This window comes from Brassica napus, chromosome C1 (assembly GCF_020379485.1).
Source record: "Brassica napus cultivar Da-Ae chromosome C1, Da-Ae, whole genome shotgun sequence".
In the NCBI taxonomy this organism is placed as follows: domain Eukaryota; kingdom Viridiplantae; phylum Streptophyta; class Magnoliopsida; order Brassicales; family Brassicaceae; genus Brassica; species Brassica napus.
In genome coordinates, this window is record NC_063444.1 from 13,011,572 (window position 1) to 13,038,290 (window position 26,719).

The following is a 26,719-nucleotide window of genomic DNA, read 5'->3' on the forward strand; positions in this document are numbered from 1 at the left end:
ACTTCGATTAGATGCGTTCGTGCACAGACTTAGAGCGTCTCCAAAAATAAACTATATTTTGAAGTTTTAACTCTATATCTCCAAAATCAAAACTTCAAACTCAACTTTAAAACTATTTGTATTTTATAATATGGTCCTTATATTTGTCATAACTAATTTGAATTCATAAAATTTTTGTAAATAACTAGCACATTTATAAATATATTACAACAATATTAATTAATAAAATATTATATTAAATATATATATATATATATTTTTTTTTTTAAATAACGTAATTAATATTAAACCTCAAATAAAATACCATATTATTCCATAAAATGATTTTCCGTCATGCATATATGATCTACTAGTACATTTCGAAGTAAAAAAAGGGGGGGGGGGGGACGACGACCTATTTCCACACCAGAACTATCATATAGTAATAAATGTACACAATCTTTGAACCTCGATCTAATTGCACACAAATTAAGTATGACAACCTAGTTCCACACACGATAAAAGTTCAAAACCCGTTTCTCCCTAAACTTTGAATGACGAACTAATACCAACAAATAGCGGTTTAAAGTTTGTTAGTGTTTTCTGTTTTAAAATTTAACCAATGACTAACCTAACTAAACCAAAATAACCCGATTAGAGAATATAAACCGGATTAAATTGACCTAATACAATAGGATCTAATAAACCAGCCCAAGACCCGACTTAAGCCAATTCGAAACCTAAAAACTTAAATCCCCAAATCATCTTCCTTTGTCTCTCTACAACACAGTAATTTTAAGAATGAAGAGGATAGTGATGAGAGATGATGCTAAAGGAGGAGGATGACTTTAAGTTCGAAGAATACAGTGATGATTCCAAAGATGAGGATGAGGAAGATGAAGAGACGAATAGTCTCTACCTATAAATTAAACTTCAAATCCAACTCATTCAGACTTTATCAAGTTTATTCAAGAATAAATGGAATAAAGAGAGTGTGTGGAAATCGAAATCTCTTATGGGTTTGTCCCTGTGGGAATCAAATCTCTGTTCTGGATTTTTAGATTTTAGGGTTCTAAATGATGAAATCGATTTGGGGGAGGGGTTTGTGTCTGATTTTAATCGATTTGTAGCTGGATCTTCGTTTGGGTCGGATTATACCAATATCAACCGATACAAATTGGTTTACTATCGGTTAATGTCATAAACCATTAAAACCAAGCATAATCTTGGTCTGTGTGGAAACGGGTTTCGAACTTTCATCGTATGTGGAAATAGGTTGTTATACTTAACTAGTGTGCAATTAAGACGAGATTGAAAGATTGTGTACATTTGTTACTATATCATAGTTCTTATGTGGAAATAGGCCGTCTTCCCAAAAAAGGGCTCTCCTCATTTTTACTTTGTAGATTACAAGCTAAAAGTTGTTGAAATCGGCTGATATTAATACTTGTAAATACATTATATCAGAACAAGAAAGTAAAAGAGAAACATAAAATATTGCTAAAAGACTAATTTTTATCGATGATATTAATACTCTTGAATATATTCGATATGAACAAGAAAGAATTGTAAGAAAAAAAAGACGTCAAAAACAACAACAACCATCTTTAGTTAAACAAAAAAAATGGACAATATTTGAAAATTTTGAAGGTTCCAGATCAAACTTATATGACTATTAATGTTGTTGTAATATTAAAATTTGTGTAATAGTTGTGTATTCATATTTTAAATCTTATTTAAATTTTTATTTAATTTTATGTGTAAAACTTAAATTTTGTAAACAAAATTTAAAATATTTATCAGATATGGATTAAAACAATAAACGAGAAAATATTTATGAATCATATATGTGATGTGTAATTGTAGGAACCAAAATGCAAATAAAAATATGAAACTTTAAAATTGAAGTTTTGAATAGTGAAACTTCAAATATATAAATATAGAGTTTCACTTTTCAAAAATTCAAATTTGAAGTTTTGAAGTTACTTTTTGGAGAACAAATAATATCATATTTGAATTTATAAAATGTCTTTTGGAGATGCTCTTATATATCACTAGGTGATTTTCCCGTGCTCATGCACGGGTATACATATTATAAAATAAATATATTATTTCAATTTAATCTTTGACTTTGTATAATAAAATTGAATTGGTCTAGTTACTCATTTTGTGTGTATATTGTGTTACATATATTCCGTCAAATTAAAGTATAACTATTTTTATTCATTGTATTAATTTGGTTGTTCATCTTAGATGTGTAAATATATTTTGATTTTTAGTAATTTAGTATATGTTAATTTGGAAAAAGAAAATTATAAAAATAAAATGATGATAGGTACAAAGTTACATAAAAACATAACCGATAAATTTTAAAAGGGAAGATTATTTCTTTACTTTGATATCAAGATTATTTTCTAACTTTTCTTTTTTATGAAATCACATTATATATATAAAAATATATTATTCTTAAATTTTATTAATATTTTGTTTATCATATATGTTAGTTTGAAAAAATAAAAAAGAATTGGTCTAGTTACTCATTTTGTGGATATATTGTGTTGCATATATTCCGTCAAATTAAAGAATAACTATTTCTATTCATCGTACTATTTTGGTTGTTCATCTTAGATGTGTAAATATATATTTTGATTTTTTAGTAATTTAGTATATGTTAATTTGGAAAAAGAAAATTATAAAAATAAAATGATGATAGGTACAAAGTTACATAAAAACATAACCGATAAATTTTAAAAGTAAAGATTATTTCCTTACTTTGATATCAAGATTATTTTTCTAAACTTTTTTTTTATGAAATCACGTTATATATATAAAAATATATTCTTCTTAAATTTTATTAATATTTTATTTATCATATATGTAAATTTGAAAAATATAAAAGAGAACTTACATAAAAAAGAAAGATTAAATTAATTTTTTTTCATTAAATATATCTTAATTTATGTTCTTAAATTATTTTGTAATAATTTGAGAAATAGATTGATTTAAATAAAATGCTTAATAATTTTAAAATATATATTATTATTTTAAGATTATCTTTTAAAAGGGAATATTATTTCTTTACTTTAAAATCAACGTTATTTTGCGAACATTGTAATTTAAATTTCAAAACAATGAATTGGTTGCCAAAAAAACATACTCCCTCTGTTTTTAAAAGATGCATATTCTAAACTTTTCACGTATATTAAGAAAACTCATTAAATATGCATTGTTTTTTGTGAATAACAATTTTTCATAATTTTTACCCAATAGAAATTCAATAAACACCATTAATTTTTTTGAAACTTACAATTTTCATAAAATCATACTTTGAAAAAATAAAAAATATATCTTTTTGAAACAAATTTTTTTTTCAGAACGAACATCTTTTAGGAACGGAGGGAGTATTCAGCTGAACTTTATAGTTTGTCTGGGTGATTTTAGTAAAAAAAATTTTTTTCTGAGAAATTATTAGCTTTCTTATTATTATTATTTTTTAAAAGGTCACATTACTAGAAGGGAAAAAGCAAAATAAAAATAAAAATAAAAATAAAATAAAAAAATCTGGAGGAAACCGTGCAGCCCAGAACTTCGACGCATTCTCGTCTTTGAACCAATCCGAGCTCTCATCCCATCACTTGAATTCGTTTCACGACAGATCCTTTAGGTTTCCTCCTTCATCTTCCTTGTTCGATTCCATCCATCACCCACTAGAACATCCGATCTGCTCCCCTCCCCACCTCCCTCCTGTTCGATTCTCACCATCCATATCTAGGGTTTCCGAGGAGCTCCCTCAAAGGATTTCCCTTTGGTCAGTTATTTCTCTTCATCGCCCCCGCGAGCTAGCAATCTCGTGCCGTATTGAATGCGACGAGTGACGGGTTTATAGAATTATTATCATCATCTGACTAAAAGTTGGGTCCTTTCGTTGATTGATTGATTGATTACTGGGAACACGTAATCGGGTTTCTCTTATCAATTTGATTGTCGAGCATTGTCTGTTTCTTTTATTTGGCCAAAAAAGAAAAAAAAAACATTGTGTTGTCTGACAATTGATTTTGGTATTATTTGTAATGGATTTTTCTTGAATTTGTTTGCTTTCTTTTATAAATTGGTAGTTCGACCTTCTAATTTACACTAAAGAACTGGTCAGTTTGATTACTGTTATCATATCAATTGTTCTTTAGAGTTAAGCTTGGTTTGAATTGATTCTTTGGGATTTGAGTTTCATTTTGTGAGCCTAATCGTGCACTTGCCTTACAGGTTTCATAAGGGGTGGTTGGATCCTGTAGCTTCTTAGTTATGACCTCTAGCACGACAGGGGATCGGAGGTTTCTATTCTCTTCTTTTTAGTTTTGTCTTTCTCATGAACTTTCCTATGTTTTTTTTTGGGGAGAAACAGAGTTTTTTTTTTTAAGAATTTGCTGGCCTCTTTGTGGTATTTTCTTAATACCAAGTACCAACCACTTGTTTACAGTTTGCTGTATATTCCAACTGCTGTTAAAATAAAAATCTCTATACGCGCCTGGGGGTGTAGAAGGGTACCCTGTGTTTGGATTTCTTTCTTTTAGTGATCTTGCCTTCTCCTCTCTGTGTCATTGCTTTGATAACAAATTACATTTTCTGTATTAATTTGCAGATGGGGAACTACAAGAAGAAGTGGCATGACTATATTGGGAAAGGTTGCTGTTCCAAAACCGATTAACTTACCAAGCCAAAGGTATTTGATGAGCTCTCTTATATTATATATTACAATCTCTTTCCTGAACAATTGTCGTCTGAATTCAAAGGTTAGAAAATCAAGGCCTTGACCCAAATGTGGAAATCGTTCCAAAGTAAGTGTACCTCTTTCAGATGCTATTTCTCATTCTTATTTGGCTGCGTAGATTAGATAGTTCAAGTTTCTTCTCCTCATATATTGTAGGGGAACCCTTAGCTGGGGCAGTAAATCGTCTCTGAATGCGTGGGGGACATCCTCGTTGTCACCACGAACTGAAAGTGGTCCTGGTTCACCAAGCCACCTCAGCACTCGCCCTTCTACTGGTGGAAGTGTTACTCGTCCTTCCACCGCTGATAGTGACAAAGCGCATGATTCTTCTTCTACTTGGGATTCGAAGTCCCGGCCTTCATCAGCATCCGGGGTTCTCCCAGCTAATCAGGCATCAGTTGCACTACAACGTCCACATAGTGCAGACACAAGACCTGGAAGCTCGCACTTATCCCGATTTGCTGAACCCGTGTCAGAGACTTCTGCTACATGGGGTCAACATGTATGGTTCTTTCCTCTAAAATAGTGTATATTATTTATCTGAACTTGCTAAGCATCAGCGTTATCCTCTTTTATATCCTTATCTGTTAAGCATCATGTTAGTGTTCTCTTACTTCACTTTTGATTACCTGCAATAAACGCACTGTAAGTTCGTATGTACAGGCTCCAACGAAAAAGGATGGGTTTTTTTTGACGTCTGGAGATTTTCCTTCCCTTGGTGCTGAAAAAGAAAGTTCTGAGAAGAGCTCTGTGCCACAAGGTATCATCTATAAATAGGAAAACTATTTTCATTCTAAAAAAAAATACAATCAGCAGTCCCTCTGTAAAGGAGGGCAAAATAAATGTTTCAGTTTGTACCGAATCCTATCCTATACTCGCCGCCCTTACCTTCTAGAGAGTGACGTTAGCAAAGACATGTTCATTTTACAAATTGGTACTTATAAATGCGATTCTGTTGAGAAATTTGAGAAAGTATTTCGACGCATGTTTTCAGTAAAGTCAAAACTTTCAGGGACTGGCTTTTCTGGCTTGCTCTTGGTTGAACACTTTTAGGATATGTGCCCCTTGAGGGTTTTAGGGTTACCTAGATATAATGTGATATGATTTTATGAAATGGATACGTAGAAATTGCTCTTATAAATTACGATTTTGCAGATGCCGCTCGACCTGCATCATCGTCGGGAAGATCTGTGGAAGAGCGAGGTGTGGATTTTTCAAACCTCTTTTCTATGTTAATAACATATTTTGGCATTTCATTCAAAAGTTACTTATGTTTTTAGGGCCATGTTACCCTCAGAGGGTTTCATCTGAATTCGTCTTACTCCTTTATTCCTCTTCATCTCTTTAGTGAATGTTCTCTTGGACGCTATTTCTCATTATATCTTGTCTCGTATATTCAGAAGCTAATGTACGGATTGGAGATGACAATACCTGGAGAAGAGATGATCAACCATACAGTGAAGATGCACCTAGACATTGTAGAGAGGCAGGGCAATTGGACTCCCGTTGTCCACAATCGTATCCTAATGCTAATTTTCCTCACCAGTATGATGGTTGGCGTGGTCTTCCGGTAAATAATCATCAAGGTGGTGGCTGGTACAGAGGGAACCATCCATATGGTGCCCCAATGGGTCCTGGGGGTTTTCCTATAGATCCTTTTCCATTTTATCCTCCGCAAGTTCAGCCTACTCCTGGCCATGAGGCTCGTCCTAGGGGTAATCACCCTGCTAATGGAAACATGTTCAGGCCTCCAATACTTGACTCTTATGTCCACCCAAGGATGCAGACTAGGCCTGGGTTTTATCTTGGTCCAGTGCCACATGAAAGCTACTATGGTCCTCCCATGGGGTACGGAAGTCCCAGCAACAGAGACCTGCCTTTTGCAGGTAGGCCTGCGGGTCCTCATGCTTATAGCCAGCACTCTGGTCAAGGTGGGTATGATACGTCTGGAAGCTCAGTGGGTTTGGAACAGAATGAGCCATCACATCCTCAAGAAAGACAAAGACAATACAAGGTTCTCTTAAGGGCCCAAGATGGTAGGAATGGGGAAGATGAAACAAAGCGGGAAGGAATTCTAGGAAATAGGCTCCCGAATGCAGAGGTTGTAGCTCATCAGATGCAAAATTCCAAAAACAACAGGAGAGGAAACAACATTGAGGCAAGTGACGAGGTACAACCAATTAGGGCAGAAAATGCTGCCCCTGAAGATCCCAGTTTGATTCAGAAAATAGATGGCTTAAACACAAAAACTAGAAGTGGTGATGGTTGGCAAAATGCTTCATCTGTCGTCAATAGAGATCAGCAGGAAAACAAAACACGTACAGTCAATTCTGGGAACTCTGTGGATAAAGTTTCAGGAAGAATGCCTCGAACTGGTCATGCAAGTGATGGTACGAACTCGTTACACTATAAACATGGTGATCTTGCCACCAACAAAAACTCTGAGCTGACAGCTATTAGTGGAACTTCTATATCCAGGTCTGTTATAATTTGTCAATAGCGTTTTGGCCAGTTATGCTATCCTTTATGTTGGGAAAAATTTGATGTTAGTTCATACAGGAGATCTACTCAACAGACTCAAGGCAGAGCAGATCATCAGTCTCAACAAAGAGTGAAGAATGAAGGCAATGATGGTTGGCGGAAGACAAATGTTATGTCAGGCTCCTCCCCTGCAACTTTAGCTTCAAACTCAGAAAGCTTTGCTGAGGTAAGTGTAGGTGACTCTTTGGATACTGGTTCCGTTGGGAAGCCTGTGCCTGGAATATCTGTAGACCCAAACGACAACCAGGTATAAACTAGTTCATCTCATTCTTGTACTTTTTTTGGGGGTTTACTGAGTGTTTGACATGTTCGTTTAAAGCGTACTACGATGAGAGAGTTAGCCAGGCAGCGTGCTCAAGAGAGGCAGAAAGAGGAGGAAGAAAGAGCCAGAGATCAGCGGGCTAAGGCTCTCGCAAAACTGGAAGAGTTGAATAGACGATCCCAAGCAGCTGAGGGGGGTTCAGCCAAGAACTTGGAAGCTGAATCTAATGCTTCCATCGCGAATATACCAGAAGTTCCTCGGTCTCTTTCACCTGCACGTATGGTTGCAAAGTCTACAGAATCTACTGAAGAATCAGGAAAACCCTCAATGCAAAACGCGATGACTTCAACAGAAGATGCACATTATGTGGACCCTAATCACCAGGATAATCTTCCACGTCACCGTGATGGCGCTGCTTCAAAGCAGAAGCGCTTGGGTTATAAGCAGAAGCAACATATCGTATTTGAGAAAAAAACGGCAGGAAACTCTTTCTCTGAAGCTACTACAGAGGTGTCCGACGTTGTTCCATTTCCTGAGGTGTCAAACCAAGGTGTAATAAGTCATAACTCAGACACGCTAGCTACGCCGAGCGTTTCAACTGAGCCAGCTTTCACGAAAAGAAAAAATAACAGGAACGGTAAGAAAAAGCACAAGGTTGAGGAGGCAAAATTAATGAACACGACAAGAGCTGCCGTTGGAAAAGAAACGAAATCAGGAGATGAGTCAATTGAGATTGGTAGGGTCAGGGCACCAGAAATAAAGTTCGGGTCTTTGTCAGACCCAAGCTTGGATATCAAAGGGTCTGGTAATTCGTCTGACCAAATCAGTTCCTCCACGAATGAAGAGTCCCAAAGCAGAGCAAAAAACAACTCGAAAACTCAACATTTGCGCAAGACTCCAAGAAACACGCTGGTAAACAAGCCTGCAGATAAATTTCCTGGTAACAGTACTGTTATCTGGGCTCCGGTACATCCACAGCAGAAAGCTGATGGCTCCGGAGGTGTAGGGAGTCCCGTTCCTGAGTTTAGCACCTCTTCGAAGAGTCTGCATCAAGGGCAGACTAGTTCAAGAAGCAAAAGAGTGGAGCTGGAGAGATATGTAGCTAAGCCCATAGTAAAAGAAACAGCTGAGCAAATGGTCAGTAAAAATCCAGTAACCGCTGCCCCAGAAATGGCAGAGAATGTTTTGCAGAAAGAAAATTGTGGAGGTGGAGAAGGTAAAGGAATTCTCCAACCCCCTGGGTCTCCTTTAAAATCAAGACATGGGAATGGTAGGCAGGGCAAGCATGGTAGAGGTTCTGCAGCATCTACTAAAGCTTTGGAGGATGGACAATTAGGAACGTCAAACCAGCCAATCCGAGGAACAGTGAACTATCACACAAGTAATCAAACTGGACAAATTGCGGTAGACTCTTCTAAGGATCGAACCGCATCCAGTACAGGTGGATGGATCGATGGCTGGTATATGACTCCTGAAACGCAGCACTCTGCTGCTACTGCTGAAGAAATGGAAGCAAGTGCTCCTCGAACCATCGCTGTTGGAAAAGATCAGGGAATGAGCATTCAAGGTAAGCAGCATGCTTCCAGAAGTAACTATGGCGACTATAAAAAAGCGAATACGAGAGATTCCAGCAAAGCTCATATGCAGCAGTCTGGCCATGGGTTAGGTCAACAAGATTTGCATGTTGCTTCGAATGAAATTCGTGGTCAGTCTGGTGGTTGTCAATATTCGAGGGACAGAACTTACGCATCTCAGAAGAGGGATGTTGCTGGATACGAGCAGCAGGGGTTTACTCCAGAACAGAAAATGATCTCAGCTGATACACCAGAACATTCTCAAAACCGATCTGCCAGTCAGGAGGTCGGGGGTGGGCATAATCCGAATAGTACGTTCCAAAAGAACGCAGGGCAGAATCGACGGTTTGGAAGAGGGCAGGAGTCACACGGAGGTTGGGGTTCTTCGTCGATGCAAGAGAACATGCACCATCACCATCAGAGGCCACTTTCAAACAGAGATAGACAGAAGCCAAATCTGCATTACGAGTACAAGCCTGTTGGGTCACATGCTTATGACGGAGAACAATTGAAAGACAGTTCAGAAGGTCCAAGATACAGGGAGAAGGGACAGGGAAACCAGCGGCATGGTGGACAAAAGTCGTACCAACAGCAAAGGGGTAGTGCTGGGAGAAACACCGGTCATGGATTATCAGATGAGAGAAACTAAGACTGTCCTGTTTGTGATTAGATAGTTGAGCTGTGTTGGTGAGGCTTTGTCAAAGGAGTAGCATCCGATGAGAACGTATTTGGCAACAAAGTCTTTGCTCTGGAGGGGTTTTTTTTTTTATGTATTTCAGTGAATTATTTGAATATGCATGCAACTTTAGCATTTTGTATTACATTTGGTGGCAGGTTGGACTTTACCTGTTCTGTTAAGCCTTTGCCCGTTACTTGTTTTTTCTTTGTTTTCAGAGTGTGGGAATCATCTTATCTAACATGAACTTTTACTTTTACTTTTTTTCTTAGAAGCTGAAACAGAAAGTATAATAAAATCTGTCATCCCAACTTGTTTGAGATTACTGTTTAGGCGGTGATAATCTCAGTAAAACTCCTTATGATTCCATCAAACCACAGAACACAATTATTAAAAGGAAATTAAAATATACCCTCTCTATTTAAAAGATTAATATTCTAGATTTTGTTATTTTATTCGAAAGTTTGTTGTTTCAGATCTCAATTAATACAGTTTATATTAAATAAAATTTAAATTTAAATGTGAAAATATAAGTGGTTGAACTTTACTAGAAAAAAATAAAATTTTAACTTAATTTAAAATAAATCTAAAAAATGTACTCTCTTATCATGTTTTAGAATTATTTTTTGCAATATAATTTTATATTAATTGGATTAACTAGTTTTGTTGTTTTTGGAAAACGAGATAAACTGAATAATAAATTAGTATTCTTTAATCTGTATACAAAATATTAAAATTAATTATTTTGAAACATAAAATATAATAAACAAAAAATATATTTAATTATCTACAATATGTATGAACAAATCTTTTTTATATTTGGAATTTTTATATGTTTTATTGACTTACACACAAAGTCGGTAAAAGTATAGAACCATGCCGAAGGCATAAGCCGGCATTGAAACAAAATACTATCCGGAAACGAAAACCGGAGCAAATACTTACCCAACAAACTAACTTAAATAAAATAGAATAAGATAGTTAACCGCAAAGAGACAAACAATAATACAATCAAGAAAAACGAAGCAAACAACATTGGAAGTAACACTACAAGAAAAATGGCCGTTCTTAGCGTAAGAAAACAGCTATTATATGCCTTTGTTAGCGTTATTGAAACCGCTATGTCTGCCCCAGCTATCTTAGGTCCTCCCTATACGATAGCAGTTTTCTAAAAGCTATTATATTCGAGACATATTATAGCGTTGTTTTTAACTTGCTATCGTATGTTCTATCATAGTGATCTATCAATGCTATATCTATTATCGATTATGTACTATTAGAAACTGTTCCTAAAAACATGTTTTGCTGCAAATTAGATTTACATAAAAATTAATATTCAATTAATATTTCATTAATAAAACCAAAATGTACTTACATACCACAAACATGTATACATTTTCATCAAACCTTACACGGACATCATTACAAAATCAGAACTACAAATAAAAAGGACTATAGAAAACATGGGAACTAAATCAAAACCTTGAGTTCTCATTTTTCCTTCTCGGCCTTAGCCTGTATCTCTCAGAGAAAGTGTAGGGGATACACCTTAACAATATCCGAGTTGGTATTCCAAGAACCTGTTAAAAACAATCAAAAGGGTTCAGCTGTCTGACCTTTTGAATTAAGAATGGATCATACGTTCACTTCATTGTCTTTAAATTTAAGAGATGTATGCTTACTTCTTTATAACATACAAGACAAATCTGCTATAGCTAGAGAACCGTGGATATACTTCTATAATTGAGACTTTAAGTTTCTATTGCAAAGAGTTAAAACGAGAAATAAGAATACCTGCAATTGGAAGCAATAGAGTGGATATCTCAGCCTCAACATAAGCTGCATCATCAACAAAGAAGAGAAACATATTGAGGTGAATATCTCAGCATCAACATAAGTAGACAATTGAAGTTACAGCAAGTACCCAGTATCATATCACATAGAGAAACGATTAGAACACCTAATAGAGACGAAGCAAGCATAGATATGCATCCAGGCTAAACGTTTGTGACGTAACCTGAAATCATAAGGAAACCATCAGTACTGATCAGCAACCCTGGAAGTAAAAGAAATCAATGGATCAGCACTGCAATTATACCAAATAAACAATGAAGATGAAATGCTCCAATGTCTGAACCTTAAACAAGATTAAATGCTCCAGTGCACTCGTACGTGACAACATTAGCCACCAGGCAGCAAAAGTGCAAAAGTGAAGACATTAGCAACCAAAAAACAGTTAGTTTTCTTTATGTATAATCAAAGTGAGATACTGGAAAGACAAAAAAAAATAGAAGCAACTGTACACTCAGTGAGCTTATACATAAAGTTGTCACCTTGAAGACATGAGATGTTATTGGTCTTCACTCTTCTCCCAACTTAACGAATCAACTGTATATTCCACTGCCAACCCGCCATTGTTTTCCAGCGAAAAGCTTATCAGCAAACGCAACTGAAATGAATTAGTGAGAAAGAAAGAAAAAGAGACAGTCATGAGAGGCACAGCCTCTGTACACCAACAATGAAAAAGACAGACACAACCAAAAAAGAATTTAAGGGAGGAATGAATGTTCACATACTGGTTCAAAAGCCGTAATCATCTTCGAATAGTGCGTTTATTTATTTGATTTGGCTGAGATTGCATAGAGTTTTATCCCTTCCGCGAGCTTCTTATCTTGGTCTCCAACCTACCAATCCAGTAAAAACATACAAGAAGATAGCCTTAAGCATCTGGTCCAACAGAAACAGTGAAGTAAGAAAACGAAAGCCTTTTACCAGACAGATATTCAGGGGATTGTCAAGGTACTTCCACGCCAACTTCTTCACCCAAGAAGGCATAGTTTCTGAGAAAAGCATGCTTTGTCTCTTCTGTGGGAGATTCTCAAGAATCGACTTCACAGCCTCCTCAAACCCAACAGCAAGCATCTGGTCACCTAACAACAAAAGAACCTGAAAAGTTAACAACAAAAGAAAAAAGGGAGCTGTAAAGTTAACAACAAAACAACCTGAAAGCAGAGTAGTCTCCATCTTGTTCAGTGAGGCGTTTGATAATAAGGATACCGAAAGCTAAAGTATTTCCAGTTCATTTCTTTGCACGAGCTATGATGTCTTGTCCTTGCAGTGCATGAACCAACACAGCCCTTTTCAGATAACACAAAACAGTATGTCAATACATATAAAAGATAAGTCTTTAACAGCTTTCAGATTGGAAGGAAAAAGTCTTTTAACCTGAATGGGGAAGAGGTGAGTGATACCACGCTTCTCTGGAGACTCACCGACACGCTGAGGCAAACCGAGTTATGGTATATTGAGTTCTAGTCTTCAGCATTCTGGGACCAACTCCATCTTCTGTCTTCTCTTCTCGCTCGACTTAAGCTCCGGAACAAGCGGCGATAGAGCTCGAACACCGCGGATCTATGAAGCAGAGCCAAAAACAGCGGAGACAAAGCAAGACCCGACCCAACCCAAGCTCTGGTAATCGTAGACGAAGCAAGACACGACCCAAGCTCTGTCTCCTCTCTATCTCTGTTTCGTCTCGTCTCTTCTCTCTTCTGTCTCAGACTCAGGCCCTAGGAAAGAAAGGAAATTGACAACGCATAGGTATGTCTACCTTCGATTCGATTACTGTTTACAGATCACGAAATCGAGCTTCAAGGTGTCGACGGAGAGTTTACTCGGTGGGAGATAGGGTGCGGTGACGAGATTAGGATTTGTTCCCAAGAGAGATTTCTGTTGGGGACTCTAATTTTTTTTCCACCTTCTGTGTGAATACTATTTTTTTTTTCATTATGTAGCCTAAGTGTTACAATAAAGAGGGAAACAATTTAGTATTTCGCGGTTCTCGAAATTTCACTGAGTATAAGCGGCACACGTATTTTTCTATTCCCGCGTTCTAATTTTTCACGAAAGCATTAAGTCAGTGCTATGAATATGTTCCGGAATCAAAAAAATTATCTATCATAGCAGTTTGAAAATCAGCGCTATCCCGATGTGCTATCAATACCATTTTTTCTTGTAGTGTAAGATTGATCAATAAAAGCGTAGAAGCCTTATATTATTAGGGTTGAAGGAGGAACCATGAACAAACATCACATTTACCATGGTTTCATCTCAAAAAGCCAATAAAGGTATTGGTCGAGTTTCATTTTGGTGACACTTTAATTTTCGTGAGAAGCAGCAAAAAAAGAAAAAAAAACTCTCCCTTGAAAACAAACCACCGCCCCCTCTTTTCTCCTCCGGCCTGGTTATCGCTGTCACCGGTGCCGGAGTTATTTGTTCTTCTTGTTTCTATTTCGTTTGCTCTCCTCTCTCCTTCCTATCTTAGTTGATATGATCAGCACCCTGGAAGAGGTTTCTCAGATCTGTTTTTCAGATCCGGTTACTTTGAATCTGGTGTGACGGCAAGACGAAAGGGGTCGGCTTTGAGGGTAGTTAGGGGTTGGATCTGTGATATTTTGCTCCTCCGTCGAGATCCATTCCCTTTAAGGAGGTAGCGCATGGGGACCAGACGAGTCTCCTCCTAGCCGGATCTAGAAAAGGGTTTCGTTCTTCTTGATCTAAGGTTCTGTTGTTGGAGTGGGCGTTGGCTAAGGGCAGATCCTTGTCTTGGCGAGTTGACTACGGTGAAGCTCTTAGTCGAAGCCAAGGTCGTGCTCAACAGGATTTTCTTGGTGACGCACGGGCAGAGAGGCTTTTGGTTATCGTGTGTTAACGAAGCTCTTCCGGCAAAGACATGTGCAAATCAAGGTTCGCAGTGCCGTGTAGGGTCGTCTATGGCTCCGGCGGTGGCGTGTCTAACGTTTGCTCTTCTTTAGAAAGTTGGTCCCATGGCTTTCTCGGGAGATAGTAACGGTGTCTCTTTGGGAGGTTTTATCAGTTGCTTTCTTCTCTGTTGTGGTGTGTCTTCGTTGCTAAACGGATTTTCGCTTCGGTGGAGCAATACAGAGCCGTCCTTTAGTTCTTAAAGGCGGAACGCGAGCAAGAGATAGCGGATCTGGTGTGGTCTACCTGAGTCGTTTTTCTCTTGGTGGTGGCGCGTTTCAATTTCACGGCCTTCCCAGTGTCAAAATGCGGTAAATTTGGGTCCGTTTTTTGGCAGGTCGTGCTTTGTCTCTTGTTGTGCAGGTAATTGATTATCGATCGATGTGGTTGCTCCCGATTTTATTTTAGTTCTTAGAGAAAGACTCTTCTCGTCTTCGTCTTGGTGTCTTGGCGGTGATGTGCAAAATCAGGGTTTTGGCTTCAAGGCGATGTGGTTTCGTGGCGAGGTTACTTCCCTAGGTGTGAATCAGTTAGCGCCGTTTCTGGTTTTGGGTACTTTGCTCTGGGAATCTTTTATGTTTGTGATTAGGAAGCTGCTTGGCTAAGGGTTTCAGGTTGATTGGACCTCAAGAGTTAGGCGGCTAAATATTTTCGGTTCAACAAAGATCACACTCTCCTCTTCTCTTAACTGTCGAGACACTGCGGTTCAGTCCAGTAGGGTTGGGTGGTTTACGGGCTTGCGTTATCTTTGCCTCGAAATTCCAGTTGTGTCTCCAACTTTAGGTGGTTCTTATGGAGCTGCAAGAGTCGCTTGCTTCTCGGTTTCGAGGTATGGCCGGAGTAGCAGGAGTAGCGGTATCTCGTGGTAACATTGGTCTCACATGTAACCGGTTTTAATACTGAGATATAAGCTGGTCCTCTTTCTTCAAGATGTGTTTAGTCACTTGTTCTCCTTAGTGCTAAGTTTAGTTTCTTCATTCTTTGCTTTTTGTTTTAGTTTTTGGTCTTTCTGTTTTCTTTGTCTTCATTGTACTTCCGTCACAAACGAAAATATGGTATAAATTTAATATTTAAAAAAAAAAAGCTAATAAAAATCAAATTCCATATGTATATTTTGAAGGAGTATATTTTTAGTAATGAAAATTTATAAAATATCACAAATGTTGTTGGGAAAGTCAATTAAATATGAAATCATTAAATACAACAATATCTATAGTTAGGTAATCCCTTTGATTTTTCATAATGTCACACCTTTATTGTGATAGATTCTTTCTTGGGCTTTACTTAGCGGTGTTGGTTTTTTTGGGTTGTCTTGGTGAAAAAGCCAATAACAAGAAAAGTCAATATCTTGTTGGATAAGATAAAACCATAATCAAGTCTTAATTAAAATAAAAATAAATAAAGCAATCGTCTCCGATATAAATAAAAAACGCGACCGTCTATATTTCTGGGTAGTTCACAAAATAAGCGGATAACGGGTACGCTTCTTCGCTTTAAATCATCTTCCCCGATTCCAAATCCTCGATTAGTGTTTCATCGCTTTCCTTTTGTTTCCCAATCCTAATCCGTGAACGATGGATTCTACTACTGCACTCGTCGTCAAGGTTCGAATCATTTTTCTTGATTTGTGAATCCTCAGTTTTGTAGTGCGATTCTAGGTTTTTGTTGGCCGATCGTGTCGATTCTCGCATGTCTATGTTCTTTTTTGTTGTTCTAGGTTTACCAGATTTATTGTTGCTTGTAATCGGTCCTTTCGTTCTGAATTTACCTTTGGATCGACGATGCCTATCTTATCAATCGGAAAATTGATGACTAGATTCTGATTTTTTCATGACATGCGTAGCTCTATTATCTTCTAGAAGCACAAACCCTAAGAAATATTTAAAAAAAAAATAATGAAATTATCTTGCCCAAAATCATAAGTTTGTTGTGTAATCGTGATCCCTAAGCTTGTGAGTTTTGTGTTCATTGCAGGTGAGTTATGGAGGTGTGCTTAGGCGCTTCAGGGTGCCTTTCAAAGCCAATGGACAGCTTGATCTGGACATGGCTGCTCTTAGGGGAAAGATCGCTGCTTTGTTTAACCTCCCTCTGGATGCTGAGTTCTCTCTGACTTACTCTGATGAAGATGGGGATGTGGTGGCCCTTGTTGATGACAACGACCTCTCTGATGTCACGAATCAGCGTCTTAAGTTCTTGAAGATTACTGTGCAGTCGAACGGTGGTGTGCCTGTTAACTCTTTTGCTTCAGATAGCAGTGGGAGTTCATCCGCCTCGGTTATGCCTGATAGCCAGAACCCGGTTTCTAAGATCCAGAAGGGTTTCAATGATGTTATGATGGCTGTGCCGAACCCCATGCGTGATACCATTTCCAAGGTGTATATTGACCTTACATCTAAAGCCGCATCTTCTAGCCCTGTGGTTGGTGAGCTGTTTGATTGCATCAACAAGCTCGGAAAGCTCTCAAGTCCTCAGGAAAGTAGCCCTTGCTCTCCTGTTGCTAAGCCTGGCTCGTCAGGTCCTTCTTTGAGCAGGGAGGTTCCTTCCACTGGTGAAAAGAAGGATGCATCTAAGAAGACCCAAGCTGGAAAAAAACCTGCGAATTTGAAAGAACCTGTTGCTGACTCAACCTCCTGTGGACTTGGTGCTAGTTTCAACGAGTGTCCCTTCAGTGGCAGTACCGTGATCGATTCCACTCCAAATCCAACGAGCCACAACAAGCATGCCCGTCGTGTATGTCACTCCAAAAAGACCAACAATGGTGATTACTGGGCCTCACTGGGTGTCTTCCATAAGGGCATCCGTTGTGATGGATGTGGCGTTCTTCCAATAACTGGGCCTAGATTCAAGTCTAAAGTGTAAGGAGATCTCTTACTTGCAAATGTAGGAACTACAGACATCTTAGAATGTATTATGCTTACTTGTTTCTCTGGTGAATATTTTGCAGCAAAGAAGACTATGATCTTTGCACCATCTGCTTTTCCGTGATGGGCAATGAAGGGGATTACACAAGAATGGATAAGCCCGTCTCAGCTCAACAGCTACATCCCTTTAGAGGATTACCTACCCCAGTATTACTCTTTTCTGTGTTCAAGTTTCCTTCTTTTCTTCGATAACCATCTCTTTCTGTATTATAGCTATATGGAGATCTTACGTTTCTTCCTTTCTTTCGTATAGTTTTCAAACCCTTGGTTGGGACATGTGCCGCGACCACACCACGGAGGTTTACATTTCAGGTGTACTCGGCCTAAACTAGACAGTCGCTTTGTCCTTGATGTCAATGTACTTGATGGAACCGTTGTTGCTCCATCTGCTCCATTCACCAAGATCTGGAAAATGAGGAACAACGGTTCGCTGGTGTGGCCGCATGGCACGCAGATCGTTTGGATCGGTGGTGACAGATTCAGCAGCTCTTTGTCAGTTGATTTACAGGTCAGAAACTATATCCTTAGTGTTGCCATTTATTTTGCTTGAGACATACCCTGAAGTTCCACTTACAGATCAATCATGTTGGTTGAAGTTACTCTTAGTGGCTTGAGTTAGCTTCTTTTCTACAGAAGGTGGCAATAGTTTCTTTATATATATATATATATAACACTAATTTTTTATTGGTGTCAACACCATTGCAGATTCCAGTGGAGGGTGTGCCTATCAACAGTGAGCTTGACGTGAAAGTTGAATTTGTTGCACCAGAGTCACCTGGTCGATACATTTCTTATTGGAGGATGGCTTCCTCTAATGGTCTTAAGTTTGGGCAACGTGTTTGGGTGTTGATACATGTACTGACTAAATCTTCTCCGCCATTTTCGTGGAATTTTGCTTTTCTCAATCATCTGATTCCTTTCTTTTTTTGCGGGTTCCGTGGTCAGGTTGATGCATCCTTGAAGAGCTGTGTTGAGAACGAGTTTCATGGACTGAACTTGAATGCCTCTCCTGAAGAAAATTTTGCAAGAGAATTTTCAGGGATCAATGTGAATCATGTTCCAGCTCAGCCTTGCAGCCCCAGTGTTAACCCTGGGATAGTGAAAGGTGCTGATGTTGAACCAGAAGCTTCTTCGGGATCAAACATTCCGATGAAAGATGACCTGTTTGTTGGTGAAGTTGAGCCTGTTGTTCCTAACACTCTTACTCCATCTTCATCTTCATCTTCATCTTCGTCATCATTCAACATAATCGAGTTCCCAAATAAGCCTACTACTGTTGAGGCGTTGGGTGGCGGTTCCTCATCTGCAAAGAACATCCCAATTCCTCTACAAGAGGATATTGAGAAGAACGACGTCGAGATAACCATGCTCAAGGAGCTGGAGGAGATGGGTTTTAAAGAGATTGATCTGAACAAGGAGATCCTGAGGGACAACGAGTACAACTTGGAGCAGTCTGTTGACGCTCTCTGTGGAGTTAGCGAGTGGGATCCTATCCTAGAGGAGCTTCAGGAAATGGTAAGTGTGAATTGAAGATTCGAAAACCAGATTGAGAGGGATATTGACAATGTGATAATTTCTGCAGGGGTTCTGTGATGATGTGACGAACAAGAGGCTGCTGAAGAAGAACAATGGAAGCATTAAAGGCGTGGTGATGGATCTCCTCACTGGGGAGAAGGAGAAGGAGGCTTAGTGTGGCCGTTTGATTCTGGGAGAACTTCTATCTATCAGGACAAGGTTATGTTTTATAAATAATAAAACCTGATGATGATGTAGTGTGGTTTCGAACTTGGTGTGTTCCTTTGCTTCTCTCTCTCGTGTTGGATGGATGATATGATGTTACTACTATCTTAAATAAGTATAAGACTTTATGCTATCATTCAATCTTCTTATTTTGAATGCAACCGTGTCTTTTTTAATCGATTTCATCACTTGACCGCCCTCTCCTCCATGTCCAGTTGATTACATTTTTGCTTTTGATTCTTACATGCAATTTATATTCTTCCTGAACGTAGTGATTCATTCACCTGCACGACTTTATATTTATGAAAAAAACTGCTGGCAACCAAATGAGCAAATTGAAGATAATCATTATGGAATTCACTTTCTTTTCTACGTTTACAAGTTTGAATGAGTAAGTAATTGCATCTTGACTTTGTTTAAAATCTCCTCGACGAACGATTAAACAAACTCCTAAGGCTATTTCTGCTGTCCCTGTTCTTCTTCTTGATGGTCTTATCCGCAGAGAAAGTATGCTCTTCCAACGTGAGTGCCCGTTCCAGTTTCTTAGATACAGAAAGAATCTCGTACGGATCCCACAAGGATTGCCCATACTCCCAATCCAAAAACGAAGGATGATGATGATGATGCTTCTTGGTACTGGATAAGGCCTCCATTTTGAAACGTGAAGGTTTACCTTTGACAAAAGCATGCTTTCTTCTCGCCTCGAACTCCAAAACAGTGCTTTTAGAGGTTTGGGAGTGGCTGAGCCAAGCCTGTGCTGCTGCTTTCATCAGCTCTATTCTCTTCTTCTTCTCTTCTTCGTTTTCATCTTTAGCCTCTCGTTTCTTCCTCATCTGTTTTCTTCTCCATTTGGGAGGGGACTTTTGGGGCTCCAAGCTATTATTATGGACCCAAACTTATGTCAGCTTTAAATGTGAGCCTTATGTTTCTTGTCCGAACCTACTAACTTCTGTCCGACTCATCCTTTTCTATTTTTTTCTTTATTCTTTTTTCAAATGACTTTGTGTTTTTCCTAGCCTTTAATTTTCTGATGACTCACTATACTACATTATCTTTAGCTATGAGAAGCGTTGGAACAACACAACTTAAAAGGAAAAAACATGTAGAATCAATAACTAATTATTATAAGATTCTCCATTGTTATATTTGTTTATGACCTCACACAAAAATGGGTCATTCAGGTTGTTCAGACTTCTCTCTCTTTGCTGTCTCTATCATTGCACACAAGAAATTACTTGCATCACGACTGTGTGGATCTGCAAGTGCTGCGTGTGCTAAAAACGGAAGTTTCCTCAGTGATCTCCCACTTAAACCCTGCATCAAGAAGTTCATCCAAATTCATAACATTCTCAGCTTTGTTGTCACTTCTCTACAGTCAGTACAAAAGTATTCACAAAGTCTAACCTCACACGATTTCGCAGCTTCTACCAATTGTTTACAGAACCAGGGATTTGTATCTGTATCATGAAGCTCATTTGCATTCACCTTTTCTTTCAAACTCGAAAAGCTTGGAATAGAGAGTCCATCACAGCCCTATACCAAAAATTATAAGATATAATTGCTCCTCCTTCAGTGGAGTTAACAGAAAAAGTATGGGCGAGCTTGTATTGTACCTGAAAACTTGATATGATCCCTTTGCTTATTAATTCCTCAACACAAGACCTCAATATTTCGTAACGAACATGAAGAGTTGGAGGGCCAACATAAGCTTTTATGTCAGCTCGATCCACGAAAGCGACATCTGCAACAAGAAAATTCATGTGTAAATCATCACAAAACCTAAATGTGGAACACAGTTTCAGAGACGATGAAATGAGAATGTAAAACATTATTGGTAGCCAGGCGAAGTCATATTTCTATTGCGAACTCAATGCTGATTATCATGCAGAGGAATAAGGATATATGGTGGTGGAAAAAAGAAGTCATGAGGCTAAGGACAGGATCAAAATAGAACCACCAGCTTACCAATAGCAGTAGTTATATTTGATGTTGTAAGGATTATCACATTCGGTGCTGATTTGAGTTTGTCCATTTGTGTAAGTAGTGCATTCACAACCTGTTACAAACACGGTGAGATTTGATCTTTGAGGATTAAGAATTTAAACCTTCGCAAATTCTAGGTGGATATGATGAGCAAAAGCTAGTTGGGATACCCGGATGGAATCTGAAGGTTCTGAACCAGACAATGCAGCTTTCCGTGCAGCAGCGAGACTTTCAACTTCATCTGCAGGCAGAACAATCTCAGGCCTAACAGGAGAAACAAGTCAACTATATCAAAAACAATGACAAATAACTCACCGATCAATACGAATACTAGGTTGTTATCTTCCTCCACCATCTCTTGGATCTTTTGGAAAAGCTTGGCAACCTATATTGTGAATTAGTAAACATAGCGAGAATAACAGATTCCAATATAAATTTCTTCTAAGAAATATGTTATCACTTTACAACTGTTGGTGAAGTTTGTGATATCAGTACTAGACATAAAATAATTCCAAGTCAGTCTACTATGACATGACAGAATTCCACTAGTTGTAAGTGGTTAGTTAACTAAGTTGATTTGAACCAACTACTAGGTAGCCACAAATCTGGTTGAAGTCCAATAACCCAAGAGTTCAAAACCAGCTTGTTGAACCAACCTACTGTATAAAATGCATGCTAAAGGGGAAACTAAGACAAGTGTTAAAGAAAGAACAATTATGTATCATACCAGCTTGCCACTTTCAGAGAACCATTTACTAAATAGAGAGTGAGCATTGACTTCAATCAATTGGCAATGTGGATATCTGACAAAAAAAAGCATAGATGAAAGTCAAAACAGAAATAATACAGTCAATATAGATTCTTGTGATAGGGAACCATTTAGTCTAGAAGAGGACCTGGAGTTGCATCGAATTGAAAGCTTTTGAGCCAATGCTTTGCAAAGAGATGTTTTGCCAGTCCCTGGTGGTCCGTGCAAAAGAACAATCCTGCGGAAATTTTCAACGAATCAGAAATGCTTCAAGGTTAAACGGGAAACAGAAAGATTAAACATCAGATCTAGACACTAAAGAACAAACAGAACGGCATAAAAGAAATTGAGCTTGCTAAGCAGATATAACATGTACTGAAAAACCATACTAATGTCACTCACCTGTTCCAAGAAACGAGATTTGGATTAACACCCTTCTGCGTGAACAGCAAAGCACTTGCGGCATAACGTAGTAACCGTTGCTTAAGTCCAGATTCATAGATCAAGCTGGACACAAAACAAAACAAAAGATCCAGACCACTGAGTAAATTCTTTGAGGAGCCATTACTGTTTTATAACCAAGTCAAGACCATACTCCCGGACACACCTTTCCCATAAGCCATCAAACTCCTTAGCAGGTAGAATCCATTCATTAAAGCTAGAAGGTTGTCCATCAGGACCCAGTTCCTCACATGGTCCTTCCTCAGTTAACTAGATGCATATTATAAACAAGGTCATGTTGAAGAGTTAAAAAAGCTCACTGCCTTATTAAACTTAAATGAGGTTTGCATTTACCTGAAAGGCGTGGACAACAGGCTTAACTTGCCAGAACAAGAGAACATCATTATTCTTCACCCATTCCTCTATAGATACAGAGAGCAAAAACATCAGTAACAAGGTATCTATAGAATGAAAGAATCATTCTATAAATACCACACTAGCATTTCTCTACTGGTGATTAGAATCTACAATGACTAAGTAGTTGTACCTGTATCGCAAATGCATATTCGTTGCACGTTTTCGACAAGGAACAAGTCGTGTGGAGGTATGAGAACAAGGCCATCTACATAGCTCATGCTCCTATTTTCCAGCATCCTAAACCCAAAACACACACAAACTAAGGAAACACGGTGAAGGCAAGCGAGGAAATGAATTTCACAAACCGTTCAACAGCTCTCTGGACGTCCTCGAGACAAGCGGTGCTTGATGGCTTTAAGCAGACCTCCACTAGAAACACACAAATGAGGATAGTCATTGAAATCGAATCGAGCAGCTAAACGCAAGGAAGGAGAATCGTTTGTACCAGATACGAGGAACTTGGTCTCGTGGAGGGGAGGAGGAGGATCGGTTGCAGCGAGTGGCTCTGCGACGCCTAATTGCTCGGCGATAATCGTTGGTTGACTGCAATTTTGGTGAGAGAGCTCCATGGAAGCGTCGTCAGGAGGATGAATCGCAGGCTCGAGTATAGGGTTTTGCTCGGCAATCTCCATGGGAGTGCTCATGGCGTGTTCTGGAGAAACACGATTGTTTTCAATTTTTTTCAGATTTGGGAATGGGCGGGACTCCCACTGCACCTTTTTTATTTCTTTTTACTGGTCGCAAATCACTGAAAAGTTAGGGAAATTGTAAAACAAAGTAATTAGCAAAATAATATGAAAATAATAAATTTCAAGATCAAATCTCTTAAAACATCATAAAATAAAAAGATTAAGTTACCGTTAATTAATAATATATTTAGTTTACATAACTATTTTTTTTTTTAATTTTATACTAAATCCTAAATTCTGGACTATAAATTTTAATCTTTAAATCCTAAATTTCACCCAAGCCAAAAATTGAACTCTAATTCTGAACTAAGTTAACTCAATTGTGTATGCGTGCTCTTTAAAGAATGTTATTTTTCTCCTTCGGAAAAAAAATTAGTGTCAAAAAAATAAGGCTGACATACATTTTTATTTTCTAGTTATCATTTGATATAAAAAATTTAACTTAGTATTTGCTATCCCTTCAATTATCTAAAATTTTATCTTGTATATGATAGTGTTTTTGTTAATTAATCAGATTTATAAAATATCTAATACTGATGCTTAAAAATTCTGATAATCCCTTCAGCTTGTGTGAGCCAAATCTTACGTATAATTGGTGAAAGTCTATATCGAACGATTCGATTTGGCTCCAACTTGATAACCAAACATACACGACACAGAGAAAGTAAATACAACATCTTTCTTAACACAACGATCATTCATATTGTCCAACACTTTCTTGTTCGACTTAGCAAAGACCTCAAAGTTAATAAATTCATTTCCGCTGCTGTAACTTGGCCTTCCTCTTCTCCTTAACAAGGAAGACTAGCAGAGAACCAAAGGAGAATACACTGAAGCATATGGATGCTATGTCGAGCGACGTGTGACGACCACTAATACCCTCGACGCTAAAGAGATTAGTCGTCTTTTCCGCGTCCGAGCTCTGTCCGTATGCTACTTCGTAGCCATTTACATCAGTTCCGTAGGCACGTATGAAGTAAGTTCCAGTGGGGGTCTCTCGGTCGATGGTCCAGTTGAGTGATTGAGGGATCTTATCATAGGGCTTTGACACAATCTTGTGAGGGCAGCTTCTATCCCTAGAGAGCTCGTTATGTGTCTTGCGCCATGGTCTGTCAACTTGGCTGATCGGTGCATAACAAAGCTTCACTTCGACGGTCTTGAATGCAGCATCGTCATTGACTTTGGCCGATGACTTCAGCATCCATGTAATTCTCACTATATCTTTTCCAGCTTCCCATACTAAAGACAAGTATGTACAAATTAAAGTATAGAGAGTCTGAGATGTTTAGTTGATCAAACATAAATTGTATATACATATATATTTTGAATAAAATTTTTTTAAAATTTTCGGGATCATAACTAAAATACTAAATTAAGTTTACATTGGTTCAGTAATTGATTATCTACTATTATGTATAATTCCACTACTTTATCCTGGATTTAACAGAGTCATAGTTAAATACAAACATAAAGAAAAATCATATTATTATTTAGTTCAAAATAATATATTCAACTGCAGTCAGCGCTATTAGTCTATTACTTATAGCATACAAGGCACTTTCACTAAACATGAATAGCGTTTATAGTGGTGGATTTGCAAGATTATGAACCAAAAGTTAAAATTATAAGACAAAAGGCAACGACAATTTACAAACCTACACCAACCCTTGTGGGTTTAGCCGTGACCTCGAGTAAATTTTCAAGGTTGGTGAAGAGACTAACTTCGGTAGCTCCATGGTTCGACTCTATCGATGAGAAGATAATAAGTGAAGCAAAGAGGAAAGTTTGGACGGCCATCGTTGAATCTGATTTTTCCAGAAGAGGGATTATATAACGAAGACTTGATATTGTAGTTATCGTGTGATCATGAGCTTTTTAAGAGTCTAGTGTGTTTTTCAATCGTTGAAAGTTTACGTCACCATCATACGATTAATGCGAAAAGTCAATAGTTCATTTAAGATACATTGTAAGAGATAAACTTTTTTTTTTTTTTTTGTTCAAAATAAACTTTATGCTTTTTCGGTCTGAACTGTGTTGTTCGGTTCTTAGCTTAGAGTCGGGATGGTGATTGTTGGAGAGATGTAGTTTGATCGTAATGTGCCATTGGTGATTGTGCGTTAGTACACAAACTGAATTCTTATCAATAGGAGACTAATAGTTGGAGCAATTGGAAACCGTCAAACTTCATCATTGCTTGTTGTCTCTAAATGTTGTAGTGGCTCAAGTTTTAGTTTGTTGATGTCAAGAGTCCCCATGGTGAGAGTTGATTTAGCAGATTTTACTTCGTATGGTGGTGGTTTTAGTGGTCGCTTGCCGTTTCGTTTCTTCTTCCATGAGTGGGTCTGGAGTGGTTCGTTTCGTTTGTCGTGAAGAGTTTGTTTGGACTTCTATCTTGGAGTAATGAAGTCATAGGGTCTTGGTGTCGTGGACGTTATCGTGTGGCGGGCGTGAGCAGCAACGATAAGTCGTGGTGTCTTGGGTGCAGGAGGTGGAGTTCTTCGTGTGGCGGGCTATGTGCAGCAACGACAATTCCCGATCACTGGCTCCTACTATGTTTTAAATTCTGCTAAGTCATCTTGTTTACTGTTCTTGGGCAATTGGTAAATCATCTGTCTAGTTTTAGTCTGTTTTTTTTTGTTGCAAAAGCTACCCCGGTGTGGGTTCTAGTTGCCGCCTTCATGTGGACTCTTGTGTCTGGGGATTGCTCTTTCATCCGCCAATTAATGTATCAAACCGTGTTTCCTCTATGGAATGAATTTCACCCGTGAAAAAAAAAAAGAAACTTTATCCTTAGAAATTTCAACATTTCTTTGAAATACAAGTATCTGTTTCTTAACTTCCTCTAAGAACTCCACTCTAAAAACTCCGGGTTAATCATGGTTTAAGTCTTTTATTGTTTGAGTTGCAATGACTACAATAATGATAAAGAGATGAAAAAAACAGTTTTGAGTTCTCTTACATTTTAGGATTGTAATTCATCTCTATATTTTCTTTCAAAAACAGATGAACTCTGTAATTAAAATCTGTGTTTTGCTCTAATGTATGTGTCTATAATAAGATAAAATGCTATTGTATAGAGAAATGTTTGAGATGCTCAACACTAACAGATCCAAAAATACAATTATGCAAAACATTATCTATACCTCTTTTGTTATCTGGACTGAATGTATTAAAGAAGCATAACTGGTAAGTATGTGTTAAATCACCTGAACACATGAGTACGTA

At 37.9% G+C, this 26,719-nt stretch overlaps 5 protein-coding genes and 1 long non-coding RNA gene across 9 annotated transcripts; 2 read left to right on the forward strand and 4 right to left on the reverse strand.

Annotated features, from left to right (window-relative positions):
• The first annotated feature begins 3,506 nt into the window (after window positions 1–3,506).
• On the forward strand, window positions 3,507–10,056 carry LOC106375779 (protein MODIFIER OF SNC1 1-like). Of its 4 annotated transcripts, none has more exons than XM_013815769.3 (10): window positions 3,507–3,933; window positions 4,240–4,307; window positions 4,616–4,696; window positions 4,767–4,811; window positions 4,901–5,246; window positions 5,408–5,504; window positions 5,900–5,947; window positions 6,145–7,222; window positions 7,304–7,532; window positions 7,605–10,056. In XM_013815769.3, exons 2-10 carry the CDS (start codon window positions 4,279–4,281, stop codon window positions 9,768–9,770), a joined length of 4,119 nt encoding a protein of 1,372 aa, XP_013671223.2. In that variant the 5' UTR covers window positions 3,507–3,933; window positions 4,240–4,278; the 3' UTR covers window positions 9,771–10,056. The 4 variants fall into 4 exon arrangements, with proteins under 4 accessions (XP_013671223.2, XP_048600117.1, XP_048600118.1 ...); XM_048744160.1 differs by having other exon boundaries at window positions 3,507–3,890; XM_048744161.1 differs by having other exon boundaries at window positions 3,507–3,857.
• Window positions 10,057–11,126: 1,070 nt separating this feature from the next.
• Window positions 11,127–13,661, reverse strand: LOC125580132. Its single transcript, XR_007317868.1, has 8 exons — window positions 13,023–13,661; window positions 12,800–12,934; window positions 12,570–12,727; window positions 12,374–12,481; window positions 11,896–12,229; window positions 11,722–11,814; window positions 11,592–11,636; window positions 11,127–11,377 (listed from the first exon to the last, which is right to left on the reverse strand). It is a non-coding gene; the product is annotated as an uncharacterized LOC125580132 (long non-coding RNA).
• Window positions 13,662–15,899: 2,238 nt separating this feature from the next.
• On the forward strand, window positions 15,900–19,352 carry LOC106375780 (protein NBR1 homolog). The gene is made up of 7 exons (XM_013815770.3): window positions 15,900–16,159; window positions 16,530–17,410; window positions 17,500–17,623; window positions 17,730–17,984; window positions 18,182–18,331; window positions 18,422–18,991; window positions 19,059–19,352. The coding sequence occupies exons 1-7, from the start codon at window positions 16,130–16,132 to the stop codon at window positions 19,164–19,166; spliced, it is 2,118 nt and encodes a 705-aa protein (XP_013671224.2). The 5' UTR covers window positions 15,900–16,129; the 3' UTR covers window positions 19,167–19,352.
• A 191-nt stretch (window positions 19,353–19,543) lies between these two features.
• On the reverse strand, window positions 19,544–20,239 carry BNAC01G16560D. Its single transcript, XM_013815772.3, has one exon. It carries the CDS (start codon window positions 20,047–20,049, stop codon window positions 19,633–19,635), a length of 417 nt encoding a protein of 138 aa, XP_013671226.1. The 5' UTR covers window positions 20,050–20,239; the 3' UTR covers window positions 19,544–19,632.
• Window positions 20,240–20,301: 62 nt separating this feature from the next.
• LOC106374378 (pachytene checkpoint protein 2 homolog) lies at window positions 20,302–23,564 on the reverse strand. The gene is made up of 14 exons (XM_013814424.3): window positions 23,251–23,564; window positions 23,111–23,174; window positions 22,936–23,042; window positions 22,743–22,810; window positions 22,555–22,658; window positions 22,350–22,454; window positions 22,096–22,185; window positions 21,927–22,002; window positions 21,515–21,584; window positions 21,370–21,440; window positions 21,182–21,272; window positions 20,830–20,957; window positions 20,621–20,749; window positions 20,302–20,530 (listed from the first exon to the last, which is right to left on the reverse strand). Exons 1-14 carry the CDS (start codon window positions 23,447–23,449, stop codon window positions 20,390–20,392), a joined length of 1,443 nt encoding a protein of 480 aa, XP_013669878.1. The 5' UTR covers window positions 23,450–23,564; the 3' UTR covers window positions 20,302–20,389.
• A 464-nt stretch (window positions 23,565–24,028) lies between these two features.
• Window positions 24,029–25,366, reverse strand: LOC106442269 (high-affinity nitrate transporter 3.2-like). The gene is made up of 2 exons (XM_013883975.3): window positions 25,150–25,366; window positions 24,029–24,733 (listed from the first exon to the last, which is right to left on the reverse strand). The coding sequence occupies exons 1-2, from the start codon at window positions 25,289–25,291 to the stop codon at window positions 24,249–24,251; spliced, it is 627 nt and encodes a 208-aa protein (XP_013739429.2). The 5' UTR covers window positions 25,292–25,366; the 3' UTR covers window positions 24,029–24,248.
• Between the last annotated feature and the right edge of the window lie 1,353 nt (window positions 25,367–26,719).